The sequence below is a fragment of the Trachemys scripta genome, chromosome 14 (genome assembly GCF_013100865.1).
Source record: "Trachemys scripta elegans isolate TJP31775 chromosome 14, CAS_Tse_1.0, whole genome shotgun sequence".
Taxonomy (NCBI): Eukaryota; Metazoa; Chordata; order Testudines; family Emydidae; genus Trachemys; species Trachemys scripta.
The window spans coordinates 22,178,328-22,200,228 of NC_048311.1; the positions used below are offsets into that span (position 1 = coordinate 22,178,328).

Here is a 21,901-nt window from a genome sequence, read left to right on the forward strand (position 1 = left end):
GCTGGTTCTGCTTCCCTGCCTCTCTTCACACCTGGCGGTGGCTCTCTGCAGCCTGCTGGATTCCTGATGCTCTTTCCCCCCCACCCACTCTTCCCCCTTTCCATCCCCACCTCTCTTTTAAAGGGGTGCCCTACTTTCCCCACACGCCCTCCAGATGCTGTGCCTTGTTTATCAGCTTGGGAGGCAGGGACCATGAATGCCACTCCCCGGGCACCTCTCCTGACACAGAGAAATGGCCGCAGAGGCTCTTTCTGTCAGCCCGTTCCCGGGAAATGAATTGTTACAACGCAGCGTGTGTGTTTACACGGGGCTCCCAGAGAGAGACACTTGTTCCAGGGCGGACGTAGCCGGCTTGGCTGTCAGCACTGAATTGCACATGTATCTAGGTTACTGAACTCAGCAACACAACTTCTGCCTGGAAATGCAACATCTTCTTCGCTCCCCGCCCCACGGCCTCAACTGGAACCCTGCAAACTCCCCCAGAAGCTCCTCTGATCCCTTAGTTCCTGTGCCAGGAAACCAACCCCCCCCCCCCCCCCGAGCCTAATGTCCTCTTCCAGCCATTCGAATCCCCAAACCTCCCTTAGATCCTCCATCAGCCCCAGCCTCCGAGACCAAGATCCAGGCATCCACTCTCAGGTCCAGGAGTTCCCATGAGCTCAGTGCCGCCCCCATTTTCCTCGCCCCCAAGTGCCTTGTGCTGTCCGTGCTATGGGCTGAGGGCAGTCAGCTCTGCGCGGCGCAGTTGCCTTGGGCATGGGGGTTTGTCATTCACCCGCATGTTGTATGCAATCCCTTTAGATGTTAAACAAGCCCCTGGCGCGCGGCTGTTCCTTGCAGTTAGTGGTGACTGTATTTTAAGGCATTCCCCTATGGAGGATGAGCAGAGGTATAACATCTTCCCATCGCTCACCTCGTGTTCTGCTCTCCCAGTGGAACGGAATTGATTCGTCACTCCTGATTAGGTCTGTGCGGCTCTGCCGGCCCCGGCGTGGCTGGGAAGGAGCACAGAGCACCCCGGCTGGGGGCCGGAGGAGCTGCAGCGTTGCTGTCTAGGGATGGGAGTGGAGCTGTCGGATTGCCGTGGAAGAGGCAGAAATCCCTCCGAACAGCGTGACAGCTGGACCCCATGGCAGCTGTCACATTCAGCCGGCAATGTCTCTGCCCCTTTGATTGACAGCTTGCTTACTTGGTAACATGTCGAGCTGAACGAAACAGGGCAGAAGAGAAGGGATGGGGTCAGTGCCAAAGGAGAAGAAAGTTCGTAGCTGTGAACAGCTGGACCGGGTTCATCTCTGACAGCAGCAGTTCAGAACCTTAATGCCAGGAGTCACGCCCAGCCGCACGCTGGAGCGCTAGTGCCAGGAGTTGCATGCCCAGCCACACGCAGGAGCATTAGTGCCAGGAGTCACACGCCCAGCCGCACGCTGGAGCGCTAGTGCCAGGAGTTGCATGCCCAGCCACACGCCGGAGCACTAGTGCCAGGAGTCACACGCCCCGACAGATGCCGGAGCGCTAATGCCAGGAGTTGCATGCTCAGCTTCACACCGAAGCGCTAGTGCCAGTAGTTGCATGCCCAGCCACACGCCAGAGCACTAGTGCCAGGAGTTGCATGCTCAGCTACACACTGGAGCACTAGTGCCAGGAGTCACACGCCCAGCCACACACCAGTGCACTAGTGCCAGGTGTCGCACGCCCAGTTGCACACCTGAGCACTAGTGCCAGGAGTCACACGCCCAGTTGCACGCTAGAGCACTAGTGCCAGGAGTCACACGCCCAGCCGCACACCAGAGCACTAGTGCCAGGAGACGCATGCCCAGCCGCACACCGGAGCGCTAGTGCCAGGAGTTGCATGCCCAGCTGCACACTGGCACACTAGTGCTAGGAGTCGCACGCCCAGCCGGATGCCGGAATGGTAGTGCCAGGAGTCGCACACCAGAGCGCTTGTGCCAGGTGTCGCATGCCCAGCCACACGCCTGAGCACTAGTGCCAGGAGTCACACATCCAGCCGCACACCGGAGCGCTAGTGCCAGGAGTCACACGCCCAGCTGAATGCCAGAGCGCTAGTGCCAGGTGTCGCATGCCCAGCCGCACGCCTGCGCACTAGTGCCAGGAGTCACACTCCCAGCCGCAAGCCGGAGCGCTAGTGCCAGGAGTCACACGCCTGTCCTAGGAGCTCTCCGTGCACCTCTGCTACAACACACTTGCTCTCTGCATTGTTCCTCGTAAGAGCCCTAATGTGTTAACAGGCTGGTTCGACTCAGTAAGATCAGTCACTGAGCACATCATAGCCCTGCAATGATCCCAGTGAAGTGAATAGACCCTCAGCAGTGCCCGCAGGATCTCAGTCCGGCCTGGTGTATGTGTCTGGCAGGACCCCGCAGCTGTGATGCTCTCTGCAATGGCTTTGGTGCAGCCCATCACTGCCCCGCAATCTCTCCCTGGCTCCCTGGACCCCAGCCAGTCACTGGCTCCTGTAAGTGACTCTGGTCTGTGTCTGTAGCAGCCCCGTCATCTCCTGGCCTTTCTTCCCTGCGCGGGATGGTCGCCGTCCATTCTACACAACAGCCCTGTGCCCCTCCCTGGGATCTGCCTCAAGAGCTAATGTAGGCAGCACGGATACGTGCCAGGGAAGAGTCAGCCTGGATTTACTCAGGGCTGCAGCGGCTTGAGGGCCTCCGGGGTGGGAGGTTGCAGCAGTGGAAAGTGGGGTTCTTGCGGGGAGCCAGTGGGTGGTGCTGGCTGAGCGTCGGGTGTGACGCAAGGTGGCTGGGCATGCACAGGTTCCGCTGCAGGCTGGGCTGCCTCACAGGGGTGGGTGGAGGCAACCCCAGAGTGTGCCCTCCCTTGGGATGAATCCCCTGTGGGCAAAGGAGGTGGGGAGGTGTAATGAAGGGAACGTGGCTCCTGGTTGCCCAGAGCCTGTTCTTCTCCTGCTGGCTCCAGCATCTCTCTGGTGCTGGCTTCATGACAGGCTGGCCTGTCCCATGGCTCCAGTGTGCCCTGGGCCAGTCCTTGTTCTGCTCGCGGGGTCTCTTTCCTCCCTCTCTCCCTTGGAAGGATTAAAGCCAGTGACCCACTTTGCCGGAATTGAACGTACTGTGTTGGCAGCGGGAGGCTGAGTCCTCTGGTGCCACTGTTAATAAATTACTCCCTGTTCAACAGCTGTGCCAGCCTTTGTTCTCTGCAACCTGAGCAGGTTCTGCGAGCGGGACTCGGACGACAAACCGACCGGGGAGCGCGAGCAAATCAAATGGCAAGGAAATTCACTTCCTTTCTAGCTGTTTAATTCAATTGCCTCCAACTGCAGCACGGAGCTTTGGAAGCCAAAGCCCAGCTGTTCGAGACATTCACTCCAGCACTGCAGAGATAGGTGAGGGAATATCTCTTGCTCCTCTTGGTACGGGCAATGGAAACGCCCTAAAAGTGGGAGGGCCACCTGTGCCCAAACCGTGGCCCCACCTGCACCGCCCCCTTTCATCTATGGCCCCACCCCTTACCCGAGGCCCCGCCCCATGCCACCCCTTCCCTCTGAGGCCCCACACCCATGCTGCCCCTTATCCCCAAGGTTCTGCTCCCGTGCCGCTTCTTCCCCCCAAGACCCTGGCCTCCGCTCGCTCCTCCTCTTCTCCCCCTCCCCCCATTCCAGTGCCCCTGCCTCTTGGGTTTGCCTTCCCTGCAGTACCAGGCAGGAAAGAGCAGGAGGAAGATTGGTCCCTTGAATGGGTTTCACGTCAGAGCCTGGACTTGTGGAGATAGTTAAAATACCAAAGTGTGGGTTCCTTGGCAACCGCCCGAGCATTCCATGTTTGGCCTAGTCTCTGGGGTTGTCAAAGGATTGTGGGCTGTGACCTCAAAGGATTGTGGGACTGGGAGCAGGGTAAGAAACCACAGCTGGTTTTTGGCTGATGAGCAGAGGAAGGTTGAGAATTTTTTGCCCAATTGTTTGTCGGCCACAACTACCGTAGTAGTGCATGAAGAACCCAGCAGCCATCTCTGTTTTTAGCAGATCGTTTAGCAGAACCCAGAGCAGGTGCCCTCCCCCGCTCCTTTAACAACAGCTGTTGCTCTTGTGTTCCTGTTGATCTCCTATAAGCCTTCCCTTTTCCTGCCTTATAGAAAGGAGCCTGGGCAGGGTTGCACCTGGTGATGGATTTGGGTTATCCTCTTTGTGGTTCCTCTGACTCCGGTCCTGCCAATGGATATTGAATTAAATGACATGCTAGTGTTCTGTTGCATGGTTCCCATTTGGTTCCTAGTGAAAATTGTGGCACTAAAAGGCTCCTTCCCTATCCCTCTAAATAAACGTTGCCTCTGACATGACGTGTTATTTCCCCGTTGTTGCATCACACCCCAGTCTCTAGAATCACTTTGCAGAATGCAGGAAGAAATAACTTACTTTGGAGTCTTTCCATGTGTCTATAAAAGATTCCAGTAGAAAGAGCAGAGAAGCCCTGGAGACTGACTGACTGATAAACCAGAGACAAGGACAGCCTCAGCAGAGAGACGGCTGTGCTTTGAAATGAACTTTCAGTGCTTTTTAGAACAGCCAGGTATGAGTTGCTAGTTCCTGAGCACAGCCAGTGAAGAGAACAACGGCATTGTTGAGATGCAAGCAGAGGAATGGGCAGCCGCCTTGTGTCACTCAGGATATAAACAATGACATGTAGGAGAACACACAGGAAATGACGACAGCCTGTTGAACAGGAAGTGAAATGTGACATCATCAGGATGGGGAGCTGACTTGTCGATCGTGTCATTTGTAGCACTATGGAGAGGACAGAAACTCTGTTTCAGGAGGATTACGAGATTTTGAAATTTGGTTTAAGTTCTACTCTGAACAAAATGCAAAAATTTCAGAGTTCTCCATGAAGAAAAGCTTCATTTCAGATCAGTTGAAACGTTTTGTTTCTATTTCTATTTGAATTTCATAATCTCTAATAAAATTCAAAATTTAAAGATGTTGAAGCAAAAAGTTGTTCCCGGGTAAATAATCAAAACTTTTTGTTTTGAGAACGTCGAAACGGGATTCTTTGATGTTGGCGGAACTTTTTCCCAGATTTTTCTCCACAATGAAATTTCTATGAAATCAACGTGATTTTGTGAAGCGTTTTGATTTTGATGGAACTTCATTTCCCAGTGGAAAATGGTTCCGTCCAAAGTCTTCTGACTGCCAAGACTGTAACAGAGTTCAAAAAAGAACTAGATAAGTTCATGGAGAATAAGTCCATCAATGGCTATTAGTCAGGATGGGCAGGGATGGTGTCCCTAGCCTCTGTTTGCCAGAAGCTGGGAATGGGCGACAGGGGATGGATCACTTGATGATTACCTGTTCTGTTCATTCCTCCTGAAGCACCTGGCATTGGCCACAGTGGGAAGACAGGATACTGGGCTAGACGGACCTTGGGTCTGACCCAGTCTGGACATTCTTATTAGTTGGGGATGTGAGACGAGCTCTTGTCAGTTTTCCAACTGGATTCCAACCCGCCTGAAGCTTGGGAAAATTTGGATCAGAACATCTCAAGTTACACAGACCAGGGTCCATGAAGGACTCTCCCGGTGCTGGTGTCTTCAGCGAGCGAGGTACCGTGCCCTGCTCAGCCTATCTATAATGGACAGGATGTCAGAGGCCTGCACCCGTCCTGGTGATAGCTGCCTCTCTCTCTCTGTTGTCTCCGGGGCCTGGGGTGAGAGATCCTGTCTCTTCCACGTGTAATTGAGTCTGACAAGGAGACAGAGCTGCTGAACACAAGCACCTCCTGGATTGTCGTACTAGGGCTTTACCTGCCCCCTTGCATTTTGGTTAACCGGGGCTGAAAGCGGAAGAATCGGAGCTGAAGTGTCCTGAGTCTCCTGTGAGTCGCTACCTCGGGGCTGCGGCCAGAGCAGCAGCCAGGCGCAGCGTCTCTGCTGCCACTGGAGGGAGGGGGCAGCTCTGTCCTTGCTGCATCTGAGAGGTTAAGTGCGCAGGGAACTCCAGGCAGGAGCCCGAAGAAAGATGCCTCCATGCTGCTGGGTCCCATGGATGTGACAGGGTTTGCAGCTGCTGGGGCTTTTGACACACTGTGCTGCTGAGAGGTGCCAGACTGTCAGCCCTAGGGCTGGCGTCCTCTCTGTGCCCAGAATCGGCAATGCAGGCAGCAGCAGTCCAAGCCCCCCCACGCCATCCTGCCCGTGTGCCTCTGGTGTGACCTGCAGAAACCCACCTCTGAGGACGAGAGAAGTGCTGCTAACTCAGTCTCCACGGCTCCCAGGTCACCACAGGAACTGGACTGAGACCATCAATTCATTTCCCAGCCACTTCCAGTCATGACCGGCCGGGGCTGGGTTCAGCAGAATGACCTGGCAGTGAAAGGCTCTGAGAGATTTAATGATGGGATGTTATGCTGGCCGCAGGTTGCAGACTCAAGGGGCCTGTCTCTCCCCTGCCCACTAGAGGGGGACAGAGCGCTAGGTTACACTTGCACCTCAGGCCGTCTCTGGCCCCCATGCAAACGCTACCAAGGGGTGCAGTCCGTGCCCACTTGCACCAGTCTCCGTGCCTGTCCCAAGAACAGGGCAAGGAGAACCAGCCCCAGGAGAGTTCCCGCAGGGAGGATGAAGCTAGGCCAGGGTACAGGCTTGCCTTGAAGTGGGAGCAGAGTCCCAGGGTCATACAGGGAGTGGGCTGGAGGGCTCCATTCTCCCCAGGGCAAGCAGGGAGCGTGAGCTCCGTGGAACCCACCGGGGAGCATGGTCGAGTGTGGGGCGGGCGAATCCAGAAGGGCTGGAGCTGGGGCACCGCTGGCTGGGGGATTTCAGCACGGCTTCCCCCGGGGATCCCTGGATGTGCCTGGCAGCGCTGCCGCCTCTTCGGCCTGCTTCCCGTCCTCTTTGTGTGGAGCCCGTTACGCGCCTTGGCAGTTAACTGGCTCTTTTTCCCCGGCTGCCCACCTCAGCTAAAGGAGAGGAGGGGCAAAGCCTTCAGCCACACTGCTCAGTATTTGGACAGGCTCAGACCCCGGGACCCCAGAGCAACTTCCCTGTCCAGCGAGACGCGTGGCAGCCTGGGCCCAAACTGCCTTTTCCCCCCACCAGAGGCCGCTCGCCCGAAGCTCATCACAGGCGTCTCCACCCATTCCGGGTCCCTGCCCACCACACTCCATTTCTCCACCCCTCTCTCGCTCTGGAGACGGCAGGGCTCTGGGGAGCAGCCGTGTCTGGAGTTTAAGAGACGTCAACGCGACGCCCCCGCCCGCCCACCCATTGCTGGCAGGCTGCTGGGGGCTAGCCTCGGCTGCATTGATGTAATTAACTAGGTCGTTCCAGTAATTAATTCCTCGCAAACATCACAGCGAAATCCTTGCCGTAGTGAAAAAACAGCATTGAGATTGGAGAGCTGGTGAATTTACATTGGCTACCAGTGTTGGGGGTTGGGGGGACACCCGAGGCAAGAAAGCAGCCATTGGTCTGTGAGGAGGGAGGAATCAGTGAGTGCCGCAGAAGGACGTGTTCATTTAACCCTTTGCTGTGCTGAGCTGGGGTAACAGGGACCCACGCCTGGAATCTCAGGCCTGTCATTTTATATGGTAACATTTCAGGGAAAGGTGCATGATAACCAGGGGTTAATAGCGATAGCATCCTTCGTTTATCTAGCATCTTTCATCCTTTAGACACTTCACCAACTGATGGAAGATGTGGGGCCTGAAGGCCCACTTCTCCTCCCCTCCAAAGTGCAGCCTACTCTGGGGCAGAGCACGGCATCTCTTTAGCAGCCATCAGCAATGCTACCCGGCAGCTTGGGAACAAGAAGTGAAGCAGAAAACTATACAACTTAGGCTATGGTTACACTAGAGTTTACAGCTTACAACCCTTGGTTGTAGTGAGCCGGGAGTCATGCACCCTGTTCCTGACCTGCCGCTGATTTGCATTGTGACCCTGGGCAGGTCATTTCCCTGCTTTGTGGCTCAGTTTCCCCCACCCCAGAGAATGTGGGTCCTTTACCCGCTGTGACGCTTGCTCTTAGAGTCACCCCCACTCTTGTAACACGCGTTGAGCTCAAAGGAAGCTGCATCTGTGCAGTTCTTGCTGTTACTCTTTCAAGGGTCCCTGCATTCAGTAGGCCAGGGGGTCTCGGGCTGCCCCATGTGGTTGTGTGGCTATTATTGTGCTCTCTGAAAGAGGTGGATGAGCCCTTCATTGACGTCTCCTCTGACTCTGAAGGTGGACTAGGCTTGTGGGGCTCTTGCTGATTGGCTAGAAGGGGGGAGTCCAGATTTTACCTGTGAGCTGCAGCCCTCCTTGCACTGCCCCTCTGAGAACATGCCCTGGATTCCCCACTCTCCGGGCCAGCAGGGGCTGGTGGACTGGGGAGGAAAGAGACATTGGTGTCTTTTCCTCCTAATCTTGCCCAGTGCTAGGAGCCGAGGGCAGTGTCCTGACGGTGGCAGGCAGATTTCAGTCACTGCCAGAGGCCTGGCACGGGCCGGGGCCTAAGCCTGCTCCTGGGTTAATTCCCTGGCCTGCTAATGGCCTGCGGGGTAATTATGAAGGATTTCATTATCTCCTCTTCCACGGAGCGCGAGCGCGCCGGCCCTGCTTTGTCCTGGCCCAGCCAGAGGACCTCAGGGAGGCTGCGAGAAAATGAATAATGAATATCAGATTGGATATGAATTGGTAATTAATCACTCCTGGAATTAATTCCAGACAAAGCCAGTGGGGCACTGGGGGGAGGCGGTAGGGGGGTGGGAGAGAAAGGATGCCCATTCTGAGCTGGAGCCAGGGACAGGGGAGGGGGCCATGCTAGCTGGGGAGTGGGCCCTGCCAGCCAGGGAGGGGGCAGCTAGCTCCAGGCCCCTGTGGAAGAGATGGGAGCAGGCTGAATGGGAAGCGCCCTGGGAGAGAGAGATGGTCCGTAAGAGGGCAGCAGTGGCTGCTGTGTGACGAGGGGGCCTGCCGCCCAGATGGAGGGGACTGGGGCAGGACAGCTGTTGGGGTGAGGGCGGGAGTTTGGGGCATGTCAGAGAGGACAGTGGGGGGGAGACTAGCCGGGTCTGTGCGGAGCAGGCTGAGGCCTGGTTGGGAGGAGTCCGGGGCAAGCCTGGGGCTTTAGCAAAGGAGCTAGGAGAGGTGTGTGGGTCGCAGGGTTTGAAGCAGGCTCAGTTGGATGTGGGTGGGGCTGTGCTGGTGGGGTGCAGTGTGTGTCAGTGGGTGGGATTTTGGGGGAGTTGGTAGGCGGTGGTTGGGGTGGGGAGCTGACGTGTGTTGTGTGGAAGCGCAAGTTGGGGTGATGTGTGCAGTGGTTGCTGCTCTAGGGTGTTGTATGTCAGTGCCGGGGAGCATAGGTATGATCTGTGCTGTGCTTGCTGCATTAGGGTGTGAGGGTTGTGTCAGTGGTTATGTGTGTGTGTGCTTAAGAACAGATGTGATCCGTGAGGGGGTTGGGGTATGCTATTGCTGGGGAGTGTGTGTGTGTTTAGGGGTTAGTGGTGTGATCGGTGTGATGTGTACGGTTGTATTGGTGTGTCTGTGCTGAGGGGTGTGGGCGTGATCTGTGCTGTGCTTGCTGCATTAGGGTGTGAGGGTTGTGTCAGTGGTTGTGTGTGTGTGTGTGTGTGTGTGTGTGTGTGTGTGCTTAAGAACAGATGTGATCCATGAGGGGGTTGGGGTATGCTATTGCTGGGGAGTGTGTGTGTGTTTAGGGGTTAGTGGTGTGATCGGTGTGATGGTTGCTGTGTGATGTGTACGGTTGTATTGGTGTGTCTGTGCTGAGGGGTGTGGGTGTGATCTGTGTGGGGGTTGCTGGGTTAGGGGCGGGAGGTGTGTGTTGGTGTCAGGAGTGTGTCTGTGCTCAGGGGTGTGGGTGTGATCTGTGCGGTGGTTCCTGGGTTAGGGCGATAGGCATGTGTTGGTATCAGAAGTGTGTCTGCACTGAGGGGTGTGGGTGTGATCTGTGCAGTGGTTGCTGGGTTAGGGCGATAGGCATGTGTTGGTGTCAGGAGCGTGTCTGCACTGAGGGGTGTGGGTGTAATCTGCAGTGGTTGCTGGGTTAGGGCGATAGGTGTGTGTTGGTGTCAGGAGTGTGTCTGCACTGAGGGGTGTGGGTGTGATCTGTGCGGTGGTTGGTGGGTTAGGGTGGGAGGCTGGGAACTGTGCGGTACCCCTGCTGCCTAGGGCAATGGGGCCCCTGGAGCCGCTGTGGGCTGTGGGGGTACCCTGCAGCTCCCAGCAGCCACGGGCAGCAAGGCAATGGGAGGACGCCGCTGCTCTGAGCCATAGGTGGCGGGGACCCTGGAGCTCTGGGCCCCCTTGGAGCTCTTGGCCCCCATGGGCGTTGGGGGCCCCCGGACTTCCCCCTGCAACTGCCCAGCCGTGGGGACCCTGCATCTCCCCATTTTGTCACGCATATTTTTACTGAAAGTCAGGTACAGGTCATGGGCCTCCTTGAATTTTTCTTTATTGCCTGTGACTCGTCCATGACTTACTTAAAATATCCGTGACAAAGCCTTAGCTTTAGCCATGAGCCACTAGTGGCAGGGTTGTTGGACAGCCTCCCGGTGTCATTGCATCCTGCACCAGCACTGCTCTGCCCCATGCCCCCTGCCTTTGTCCCCCCTCTGTCTGGCATGCTGGAAGGTTTGTCCCCCTCTCTGGGCTCTGTAGGTGGTGTCGGGGGAAAGGGAGTCAGTGCTGAATATGCAGCCACTGGCCTGAGAGGGGAACTCGGTTATTTAGCGTCTGCCCCAGTTTGGAAATCGTCTCCTTGTCGAATGTCGCAGGGCTCTGAGGGGAGCGTTAACTCTCAGGCCGGCTTGGGTCTGTCTGGGCTGCGGCTCTGACTCCTGCCCGCAGGAAGCTGGCATGGCTTAAAAGAGATTAACGCCGTTTGAGCTCAATTAGAGAAGTGAGTTTGAAGCCTGCTGGGCGGCGGGGGTGTTGCCAGCAGCGCTGTTGATCACAGTTTGTTCGTCGGGTAAACAGGACTTGGGTGGGTTTGCGGCAGAGTTAGTCACTGCCCTAGCACACGGCCCAGCACCATGATGGGCCCCACGCGGCTGCTCCCAACCAGGAGCCGACAGGGAGGGGTTGTGCAGCTACACGTACGAATAAGCATCGAGCACCCGGCCGGGCACCCCCACTGCACATTGTGCCCCCTGGCGGTACCCCTCATTGCATGCCAGTGCACCCTTGCACAACACACCTCCCTGCACACACAGCCCTGGGCACTACTGCCCCCTGCAGGCCAACCCTGCCCAGGCACCCACACACAGAACACACTGAGCCCCCAGGCAGTACCCCTCACTGCACCCTGAGCCCCCAGGCAGTACCCCTCCCTGCACACCGAGCCCCCGGGCAGTACCTCTCCCTGCACCCTGAGCCCTCAGACACTACCCCTCCCTGCACACCGAGCCCCCGGGCAGTACCCCTCCCTGCCTGCCAGCCCTTCCCTGCACAGCTCCCATCACTGCACACTCAACCTCTCGTGATACTCAGCAGTGCATGCCCAGCCCTCCTCAGGCCCCACCGTCACCACACCAAGCCCAGTGTGACACCCTTCACCGAACGCTGAGCCCTTTCAATATACCAGCAGGGTGGCTTGAGTGGGGGTTGGCAGGGATCAGCACCTTCCAGGGTGGAGCCCTAAATTATCACAGATACAGTGAGAGGAGAGTGACATAAGAACATAAGAAAGGCCGTACCGGGTCAGACCAAAGGTCCATCTAGCCCAGCATCCTGTCTACCGACAGTGATCAATGCCAGGTGCCCCAGAGGGAGTGAATCTAACAGGCAATGATCAAGTGATCTCTCTCCTGCCATCCATCTTCATCCTCTGACAGACAGAGGCTAGGGACACCATTCCAATGCAATGACCTGCATTGAGGAGCTCTGGCCATATGCTCCGATGCTCACTCTGGTCAGGAGGGTGCCGTACATTTCTGTTGCTAAGAGGGGAAAACGGGCATTTAGGCCTCAGGGGAGACACGCACAAGGGGTGGAGGGGTAGCAGGCTGAGTCAGGCAGGATACGCCATGTAGGGGGGGTGCAGGAAAGGGGACAGGGCTAGAAATGGGGGCAGTTAGTGGTCCCACATTCTTCTGGCAGCATGGGTTGGTCTGTCGGGCCCAGATCTCTTTGAAATAGAAGCATAGGACTGGAAGGGACCGCAAGAGTCATGTAGTCTAACCCCCTGCCAAGATGCAGGCTTTGTTGTGTCCAAACCACCTGAGACAGGTGGCTCTCCAGCCTCCTTTTGAAAACCTCCAGTGAAGGCGTTTCCGTGACCTCCCTAGGCAGTCTGTGCCCTTGGCCTCCTGTTCTTCCAGTTAGGAAGTTTTTCCTGAGATTTAATCTCAATCTGCTGTGCTGGAATTTGAACCCATCGCCTCTTGTCCTGCCCCCTGTGGCAAGAGAGAACAACTTTTCTCCATCTTTTTGATGGCAGCCTTTCAAGTAGCTGGCATGTTCCTCCCCGCATCTCCTCTCTTCCAAACTAAACATACCCAGTCCCTTCAGCCTTCGAAGAGGTTAGTAAATAGCAGCAGTGAAGTGTGGGGGGATGTGATCGAAGGGGCTGTGCTCAGTGAGACATACCCTAAGATCTGTATCTGGTTCTCTTCGCCTTCCATCCTCTCCTCTCCTAGCATGTCTAGGTGTGATGCAATCAGCACTGGCACTTCCCGCGGGGGGGCCAGGGGAGCTGACTGGGTCTGGACTGTGTTCTCACTCCATCCCTGACCCTCTCCGTCTCTGTGTATCCCAGGTGCTGATGCTGGCGGACGGGGACAGCACTGGATTCCTGTACCACCACTTGCCCTTCCTCTCCTCCCTGGAGAGGAAAGAGGGAAAAGCCACTGCTTATCTCTGTGAAAACTTTGCCTGCTCCCTGCCCGTCACCTCCTCCCAGGAGCTGCGCAAGCTGCTGCTGCTGTGAGCTGTCAGCCCGTGGCCTCGCCGTGCACCCTGCCGTCTCGGTGAAGGTGAAAGAAAATAGACTAACGAGAAAGCCGCGGTGACTGTGCACGGACGCAGCGCAGAACTCTGCAATAAAGTCACCTTTTGCCCAAGCCGCCCGCCGGATTGTTCTTAGTGAAACTGACAAGCAGTCACAGCCCTCCATCCCTGCTGGCTCCCCCCGCCCCCATCCGTGAGCAGCTCTGTCTTCTGAGATGGTTTTAGCCCTTGTGTTTCTGTTGTAACAGTGTCTTTCCTCCTCCTCATCAGGAAGACTCACACTCCACAGTTCTCAAGAGCACTGCCCATTGGGGGCAGATTATGATCCCGGCATTCAAATCCCCAGGGACAGGTGCAGTCAGTTCTAATCTGAACCATGCAGTTGAGTCAAATGTGAAGAGTCCACATGCAGTGGAATCTAATCATAGCAATGTCCAATCAGGTTGCTCCTTTTCTTATGTAGGTTTGCACCACCCCGGGAGGTGGCATTGTCCCTGTTTATGGGAACTGAGGCACTGCGAGATTCATCTGCCCAGGTTAGACAGGAAGAGCCAGGAATAGAACCCAGGAGCCCTGACCTCCCCTTCCCCTACTCCAATGTTTCTCAGCTGGTGGGTTGCGATCCCTGGGAGTGGGGTGGGTGTTGTGTAAGGCAATCCAGGGCGCGGGGCGGAGGCGTGGGCAAGGGGAGGCACTGGAAATTTTATTACAAATGAAAACAAAGAAAGTCTCACTCCCTGCACGGCCTCCCCTTTCAATGTCAAGGATTCTCCGTCGGCCGCTCCAAACACACACGCACAAATCAAACAAACAGGTTTATTAGCACTGTTAGCATGAATACAGTTTTACTCATACTTTGATCGTAAATGCAAGGACGGTCACAATATTTTTTTACCTTAAAGAAGGATCTGCCCTCTGAAAAGGCTGCGAAGCACTGCCCTCGTCTAGCCAGTGTCAAGGGGGATGCAGAGGAGTGTCTAGTTGTGAGCAGTCACGTGCAGCAGTGGCTAATTCCAGGGGGCCACAGGCAGTGTGGTCTAATTCAGGAGTCCCTAAACGTTTTTCCCTGTGGCCCACCTATGCAGCTTCAATAGGCACTGCAGGCCCACTATTAACACCACTATTAACAACTAGGATCATTAGTAATTGTAATTATTACATACAGCTAAACTATAACACTGTAAATAAAGAATTCCCATGTTTCCTTTTCATTTTAATGTAAACAGTTGTAAGGATAGAAATCCCTAGCAATATGCACTCAAAGACAGGCTTTAAGCTCTTCGAAACCAAACAGTTTTAGTAAAGCTACACTTTAAAAAAACACCTTGAGAGCAAAATGTGGTGTTCAAACAGGGCAAACAATGTAGAACTGTACCATGTAAAAACTGAACAATAAGCAACACAACAATGTTAACAAAATTGTTAAAAAACAATTATTTGTTGATTTTAAACTTTGAACCCTCTATTGTGATTTCAATATTTTTTTAGTGTAAAATCTGATTTTAGTGTTGTGTAAGTAAAGACTGAACCGTGCTCTGTACTAATTAGGAAAAACAATCAAATATTGTACATAAAAATATAAAATAACAGTTCTGTTGTAACACACTGAGGCAACAGGTACTCAACCCGTCTGGTAAAAGAGAATCCAAACCTCAAGCATGCCTCATCGTATTTTCTTACCACTTTATTTTTTTGGCTGGCTCATTTTGTGTCACTGTAGATGGTCCAGGACTTTCATCAACTTCTCCACCCGTGCATTCTTCTTCCTTCTGAAAAAGAAATCCAGCCAGGTCAGAGAGAGATACTGCTTGCCATTTTTTTTATAGTTGTAAGTGGCGTCCTGTGTGGACATTGCTAGGTTACCTTGCAGTGAAATGCATCATTGTACTCGCGAGAATTCAACTGGACATATTGCAGCTTGGGTTTTTATAAATAAATAAAGTTGTTTTCTATACTCTGTCCAGCATATATAGCTCAAAACGTTTCATTGCTATAGCTTTTACTCACGAGTCGCATGGGAGTTAAAGATTTACTAAGAGCTTGACTGGAGAACACAGTTACACTGGCGGACCATGCCGCAGCCCTCAGTTTGGGAACCCCGGGTCTAATTCCCTGTGTCATGGGGCGTTTACTCATGTGCAGGGGGGTCTTTAAGAGTCAGTGGTGCAGCCTGCAGCGGCTGCTGGTTTTGGTCCAAGTGGGAGCAAATAGCTCCATTTCCCTCTTGCCACCACTGGGAACCAGCGTACGTGCCTGGTTGGGGCTAATAGCATCCCTCGGTTAAAGCCTGACTCCCCTGGGCTCAGAGAGTTCCGCGTGGGTCACTTTAAACACATGCTCAACCGGATCAGGTAGAAAATAGAAGCGTGGCTAATTGGGTACGTGGTGCCTGGGGCAGGAGCGGGCTGGGACACTGGCTCCCATTAAAAGCAAAGTCATTGTCAGGCCAGAGGATGGGAGATGTTTCCTTCAGTGCGGTGGAGTCTTCCTTGCGCTCACACCCCCTCACTGGTGGTGCAGGCAGGCAGTTCATTCCCACACCAAAGGCAGCTAGCAGAGCATGAAGCCAGGGAGGGTTCTTGGGGCAAGCCCCTCCCCTCTTGGGCACTGCAGCTGTGTCGGGAAAGCAGGGGGTGAATTAGTCAGTACTCAGTCTTCCAGCTGTGGCACTGCTTGATCTCCCCTTTGTTTTTCCCTTCTTTGTAGCTCTCTCATTTGCTTTGCCTCTCCTACTCCTGTGCCGGCTCTCTGCCTAATTAAAGGAGCCAGAAGAGATTTAGGGGCCTGTAACCATCACCATGGAACAGGCTGTGGTGGAGGGATGCTACTCGAATAACTAACCCTATTGGGCCTGACCTGCTACCTTTGTGCTGGCTGGTACCATAGGTACAGACACAGCCCAGTGATAAGGTTACCCATGGGAGCAAGGGACCGGAGTAAGTGTAGCAGAATCGGGTCCACCGTCAGAGAATGAGGACCCGATACATTGGCTTGACCATCATCCTGTCAGCCCTGTTGTCGCCTGGGTGATACCAGTCTCAGCTGCTTGCCCCTTGGACTCCCAGCTCAGCTCCTCAGGAGCGTGTTCACCTAGGACTGATGACTGCACAGGAGGCAGAAAGGGGAGGGGACAGTGTGACACTGGAAAGAAGAGGCAATGACTCTGCTGGGCATGTGATGGATGGAGAGAGATGCGGGGTCTCCGAACCCCGCTGCTGTTCCTAGAAGGGAACTAGCGAATGACATTTCTGGACCCCATGGCAACAGCCTCACTCTCCTCCTAGCAGCTCTATTTGCATTACCTACAGCAAACCTGGAGCTCGACTGCCCCTGGTGACTGAGCAATTTGCTTTGAGAAGTGCCAGTCAAAAGGAGATTAGAGCAGCCTGATGTGCCCCCACAAACTAACAGCCAGCAAGAGAGCCTGCAGCAGCTGGGGGAGCAGTGGGCAGTGCATCCAATGTAGCTACTGACTGGCCATTGCTACTGAAACTTGATTGCAATGAAACCAACATTTAGCACTTACAAATAGCTGAATAACCCTTTATCTTTCCAAGGTGGGGATGGTGTCGGAGAAAAACTCTGTTATTCTCTGACAATGGGGCTGACACAGACAGAGAAGTCAAGGCACAAAGAGGCCCAATGGCTTGTCCCTGATCACACAGCAAAGCAGAATTGCTGACTACCCATCCTGGGGTCAGTCTTAGTCCAAAGGTTTCACTCTGCAGACCTGTGTGTAGGAGACTGTTTTATTGACCTAGCTCCTCGCCACAGATCCCCTATGGGGCAGTTCTTGAAATGTTCCATTCTGTGAACCACCAAGAGGGGCTGCTTGGACTATAATGTCCATCCACTTGACTTGCAGTGCATTAGGCTGCCCCTCAGAGCCTTGAATTGCCTAACTTCTAGGCAGACTCCAACTTCCTAGAGAGACCTGGGAGGATTCATTATATGTGCCTATTTATTCCCCATTCTGATTGGTTGAAGCCGTCCTATAACCACCAGGCTGCAGGTGATAAAAGCAGGCAACAGCTCACTGCTCCCTTTGCTCAGAGGCAGCATTTTTGGAAGACAAGATGGTTGCCAGCCCTCAGAAGAACAATTTACACACTAGGGTGTTGTGCAGTGTAAAGTGGGTCTCTTGTTGCCCCTCTACTGGCTTTGGGAAATAGGAACAGCAATCCTTTGGGATAGAAACATTACCTTGCTCTTGAATCACAGTGAATGCTGGGCTAAGGTTGAAATTCCAATAAGCCAACTTGCTTTCCCTGTCTTTTATTTACTGATTTATCTTTTTAAACAGGTACAGAGAATACACAGAGTTATACAGGTAAATGACATAAACAGGAGGCAACTGATGGATATTAACAGCCCTGTGTTACATGGGCAGTAGAGTAAGAAGCGAAGCTGGGGTTTGGTGTAATAAGTCAGTGTGTATACAAGTAGCAGGCAGACATGCAGGTGAGCCAGTCCATATGCTATAGCAGAGGTAATTGGGTGCTGTAGTCTGCAGAATGCTGTCGTAGAGCAGAATTAATGCAGTTGTGTGTCATTGTTTTAGTTTCCTGCATGTTGTGCTATTGGGGAGGTAATGAGGAGGTCAGAGCTTGGTGTTTTAGTCTGCCAGAAACTATGCTATAGCTCAGTAATGCAGTTGTATTGGAGTATTTGATTCTCCTGGATGCTTTGCTCAGGGAGGGACAGTGGAGCCAGGTCTCAGTGTTAGACTGGTTGGAAAATGTTTTGGGTTTTTTCCCTATGGAAAATTTCAATGAAAATTTTGATTCAGAAATGCCACAGTTGTGTCTTATTGAAGTTGTAGTTCATGTTCCCCCTTCCCTGCTTCTCCTCTATGTACTATGTTCCCCAGTTGGACTACATCTTCCATGATGCAACACTGCCAGAACTCCCATGATGCACTGCAAGAAGGGAGGCCATGGTGCACCATGGGCAGTGTAGTCCAGCTAGGAGAGAGGACTGGAGCCATGAGGCACCCAAACTGCAATTCTCATAAAGCAGCATGGTGGTATTTCTGAATCAAAACTCTTCAACTTTTGACATGGGAATCATTTCATTGGTTTTTTTTATTCAGAAATCTCTTCATAAAATTTACTTTTAAAAAACCCCCAAAAAATAATCAAAACCCAAAAACTTTTGGCTGAAAATGTTTGGTTTTCAGCCAAAAGTTTTGGGTTTTGATTATTTTTTTGTGGGTATGTCAAAAGTTAAAGTTTTGATTCAGAAATGCCACCATGCTGCTTTATGAGAATTGCAGCTTGGTTGCCTCATGGCTCCAGTCCTCTCTCCTAGCTGGACTACACTGCCCATGGTGCACCATGGCCTCCCTTCTTGCTAAGCTGCTGCAGTGCATCATGGGAGTCCTGGTGGTGTTGCATCATGGAAGATGTAGTCCAACTGGGGAGCATAGTACATAGAGGAGAAGCAGGGAAGGGGGAACATGAACTACAACTTCAATAAGACAAAACTGTGGCATTTCTGAATCAAAATTTTTCAGATTTTGGTTTTTGGGTGTTTGTTTTTGTTTTTTTTGATGAAAAGTTGGAAGTTCCATGGAAAACTGACACTTTTAGAGAACATTTTTGTTTAGTCAAAAAACCCAATTTTCCCATCACTAAACGGTTTGACCAGCCCTAAGGGGACTGGTCTTGCTCCTATTGAATGGGAAAACTCCCATAAACTCCAATGCTGCAGGATCAATCCCTAGCAGAGGAAATGCAGTCGTGTCCCAGTGCTTGAGTCTTCCAGATGCTGGAGGTACCATAATGCAGTTCATGTGTCCGAGCAGAAGGTTCCATGACATGGGGGAAGGAAGATACATGTTTCATCATCATGGCAGCCCTGGTTTGTGTTCATTTAAAGGCGTTCATGTTATTTACTGCATGGAGATCAGAGAGAGATTTTTTTAACAATCTCTTTCTTCTAGGCAGAATGGGGCATCTTTAATGACAGTAGATCCCTTTGGTGGAATGTAAACTTTGGTGCTCTCCCCTACCCCATTTCTGTTTGCAAACAGGGAAGCACAGTACTTTCAAAGTCTCTCTGATATTGTCAGGCTCCCTTTGAAACGCAGGCTGCTTCCTGCTTTCCTTTTCACCTCGACAAAAAGATGCTGTAATCTGGAAGCGTGAGTCGCAGGGGAAGCAATAGCTTTGTACTGTACGTTGCCAGCTGGTTGCGTGAAGAGCTTTCCAACGGAGTATGCCAGGAATCAGGAGTAACTGGCCAGGAGAAATGTCTTTGAAGTCAAGAAGGAATTTTGCACCTCATCTCTTGAGCACTTTTTACTGTCCTGGAAAAGGGAAAGAGAATAATAATAAAAAAAAGGCCAAACTGTTTTTGGGAATCTTTCATAAGAATATAAAAACGGCCGTTCTGGGTCAGACCAATGTTCCATCTAGCCCAGTATCCTGTCTTCCGACTGTGGTCAGTGCCAGATGGTTCAGAGGGAGTGAACAGGACAGAGCAATTGTCAAGTGATCCACGCCGTGTCATCCAATCCCTATTTCTGGCAGTTAGAGGTTTAGGGACACCCAGGACGTGGGTTGTGTCCTTGACCATCTTGGCTAATAGCCATTGATGGACCTATTCTCCATGAATTTATCTAATTCGTTTTTGAACCCAGTTATATTTTTAGCTTTCACAACATCCCCTGGCAATGAGTTCCACAGGTTGACTGTGTAGGAGTATACACAGGTTGTGTGAAGTACTTCCTTTTGTTTGGTTTCAACCTGCTGCCTATTAATTTCATTGTGTGACCCGCTGGTTCTTGTGTTATATGAAGGGGCTAAATAACACTTCCTTCTTCACTTTCTCCATACATTCATGACTTTATAAACCTCTATTATATCCTCCCCTTAATTGTCTCTTTTCTAAGCTGAACAGTTCCAGTCTTTTTAATCTCTCCTTGTCTGGAAGCGGTTCCATACCCCTAATCATTTTTGTTGCCCTTCTCTGTACCTTTTCCAATTCTAATGTATCTTTTTGGAGATGAGGTGACCAGAAATGCATGCAGTATTCCAGGTATGTCATTATGCCATTTTCTGTTTTGTTATCTGTCTCTTTCCTAATGGCTCCTAACATTGTTCGCTTTTTTGACTGCTGCTGCACATTGAGCAGATGTTATCAGAGAACTATCCACAATGACTCCAAGATCTTTCTTTCTTGAGTGGTAACAGCTTATTTAGACCCCCTCCTTTTGTATTTATAGCTGGAAGTGTTTCCCAATGTGCATTACTTTGCATTTATCGACATTGAATTTCATCTGCCATTTGGTTGCCCAGTTTTGTGAAATTCCTTTGTAACTCTTTGCACTTGGTTTTCACATGTTGAGGCCAGAGGCTTTATGGTTCACTTGCTCCAGGAGATTAATGGTCGACCCTTTGGATTTGTGTGTGTGTGTGTTTCTCTAACATTTAAATGTTTCCAGTGATTTGCTCTAGCCTGCACTGTCTTCTTGTTTCGATTCATTAGTATGTGGGGCCATGCAAAATGATTGCTCCCAGGAACTTCTGTTCCCATTGGACAGAGGGTCAAACCCTCCAACTTGGGGAAAGACCTGACTTTCACATCTGGCCCGAAGCTCTATCATGGGGCGACCCAGACTTTCGAATCGGAAAGCCCCCAAACTTCACAGCTGGCTCCTATGCGCCAAGATGACCCCCCTGATCTCACCGGAGTCTCCCCAAGCTTGGGCAGAGTTCAGGGCAAACACTGGATGTAAAGTTTGCCACTTGGGCTCCTCTCTAGTTTGCCTGACTTTCAGAAGCTATTATGGGAAAAGTCTTGAATCCCAAGCGTCTCCTTCTAAAGGGAAGTTCATCAGGATGGCAGCATGGCCAACTCTCATGATTATCACACATCTTGAGACATTTGGTATTTTTCTCAAAGATCCTGGAGTCTGGTGATTAGATGAGAATCTCGGCTTTCATTTAAAAAAGAATTTAGCCCTCATTGTTGTGGAAAAAAGGTGACCTGAGTGCCCCCTAGATGCCAAAGCCAGCAGGCCAGGAAAAAAAGCCCCCATTTGATTATATTTTTAAGCCAATCTGATTTTTGAATGCCTGGGATTAGCAACAGTGGGATTCGGTGTACACTTCTGGTTTCTCAGATCACGGAAGTTAGCACTGGAAAAGACCTGTCAGGCAGGGATGCTGGAACAATTTGTATAGTGGGGGTGCTGAGAGCCATTGAACTAAACTGTAAACCCTGTATATAATGGAAACCACTTCAAGCCAAGGGGTGTTGCAGCACCCCCTGCATCCATAGTTGCAGTTCCTATGCTGTCAGGCTTGCTAATCCAGCCACTCTAGCTCCGGGCAAGAGCGTTCCCTTCGGTATATTTACAACCACAAGGAAATGTCAGTGCAGAAACTGAACTGACCTCAACGTGAATTGGAAGGGTTGCAATACAAGGGTCCAGACATTCACATGTTAATGTTTCTGGGGCAATGTTAACTTGGCCCCATTGTGTTCAGACAGATCCCAGAAACATTGGTCGGTACACGCTGCCCTCTCTACGCACAAATTAATGCCCCAATGCCCAGCTCCAGCTCAGCGCCCCCTAGCTGCCAACCCGGTGCAAACCAGAGTTAGTCAGGTGCCCTTCCACAACTGATCTGCCCCAGCACACATCCACTGTAGACAACTCACTTGTGACAATGGGGGCGTGTGCTGGGCATTCAGGATGCCGTTCTGCCAATTGGTTGTTGAGAACTCTCTGATATGACCTACTGGCCAAACCAACTGAGTGTTTGGGGGTAGGGAGCAGAATCCTGGGGCTGGCTTTTCTCTCTGTAGGCTCTCAGCATGGTATAGTCCTTCCAACTCTGAGCAGCATCAGCACCTGACCCTGCCATCCCAAGGGTGTTTTGTGACGATGCCGGCCTGGAGCTGTTAGCTGGGAATGGAATAAATTCTCACCTCCAAGGCGGTGGCACCGCTGGAGCCTGGC

At 52.3% G+C, this 21,901-nt stretch overlaps 1 protein-coding gene across 4 annotated transcripts in view; it reads left to right on the plus strand.

The window, feature by feature from the left end:
• The window catches only part of SPATA20 (spermatogenesis associated 20), a 36,197-nt gene extending 21,304 nt beyond the window's left edge, over positions 1-14,893 (plus strand). For 2 of the 4 annotated variants that reach the window (XR_004648166.1, XR_004648168.1), the window contains 2 exons: positions 966-3,373; positions 12,740-12,869. Coding sequence is in view for 1 of the 4 variants with exons in the window: in XM_034789880.1 (XP_034645771.1) it covers positions 12,740-12,910 (171 nt within the window). In the remaining 3 variants the exon portion in view is untranslated. Of the gene's footprint in view, positions 1-965; positions 3,374-4,428; positions 5,242-12,739 lie in introns of those variants that run through there. The other 2 variants (XR_004648167.1, XM_034789880.1) reach the window with 2 other exon arrangements.
• The last annotated feature ends 7,008 nt before the right edge of the window (positions 14,894-21,901 follow it).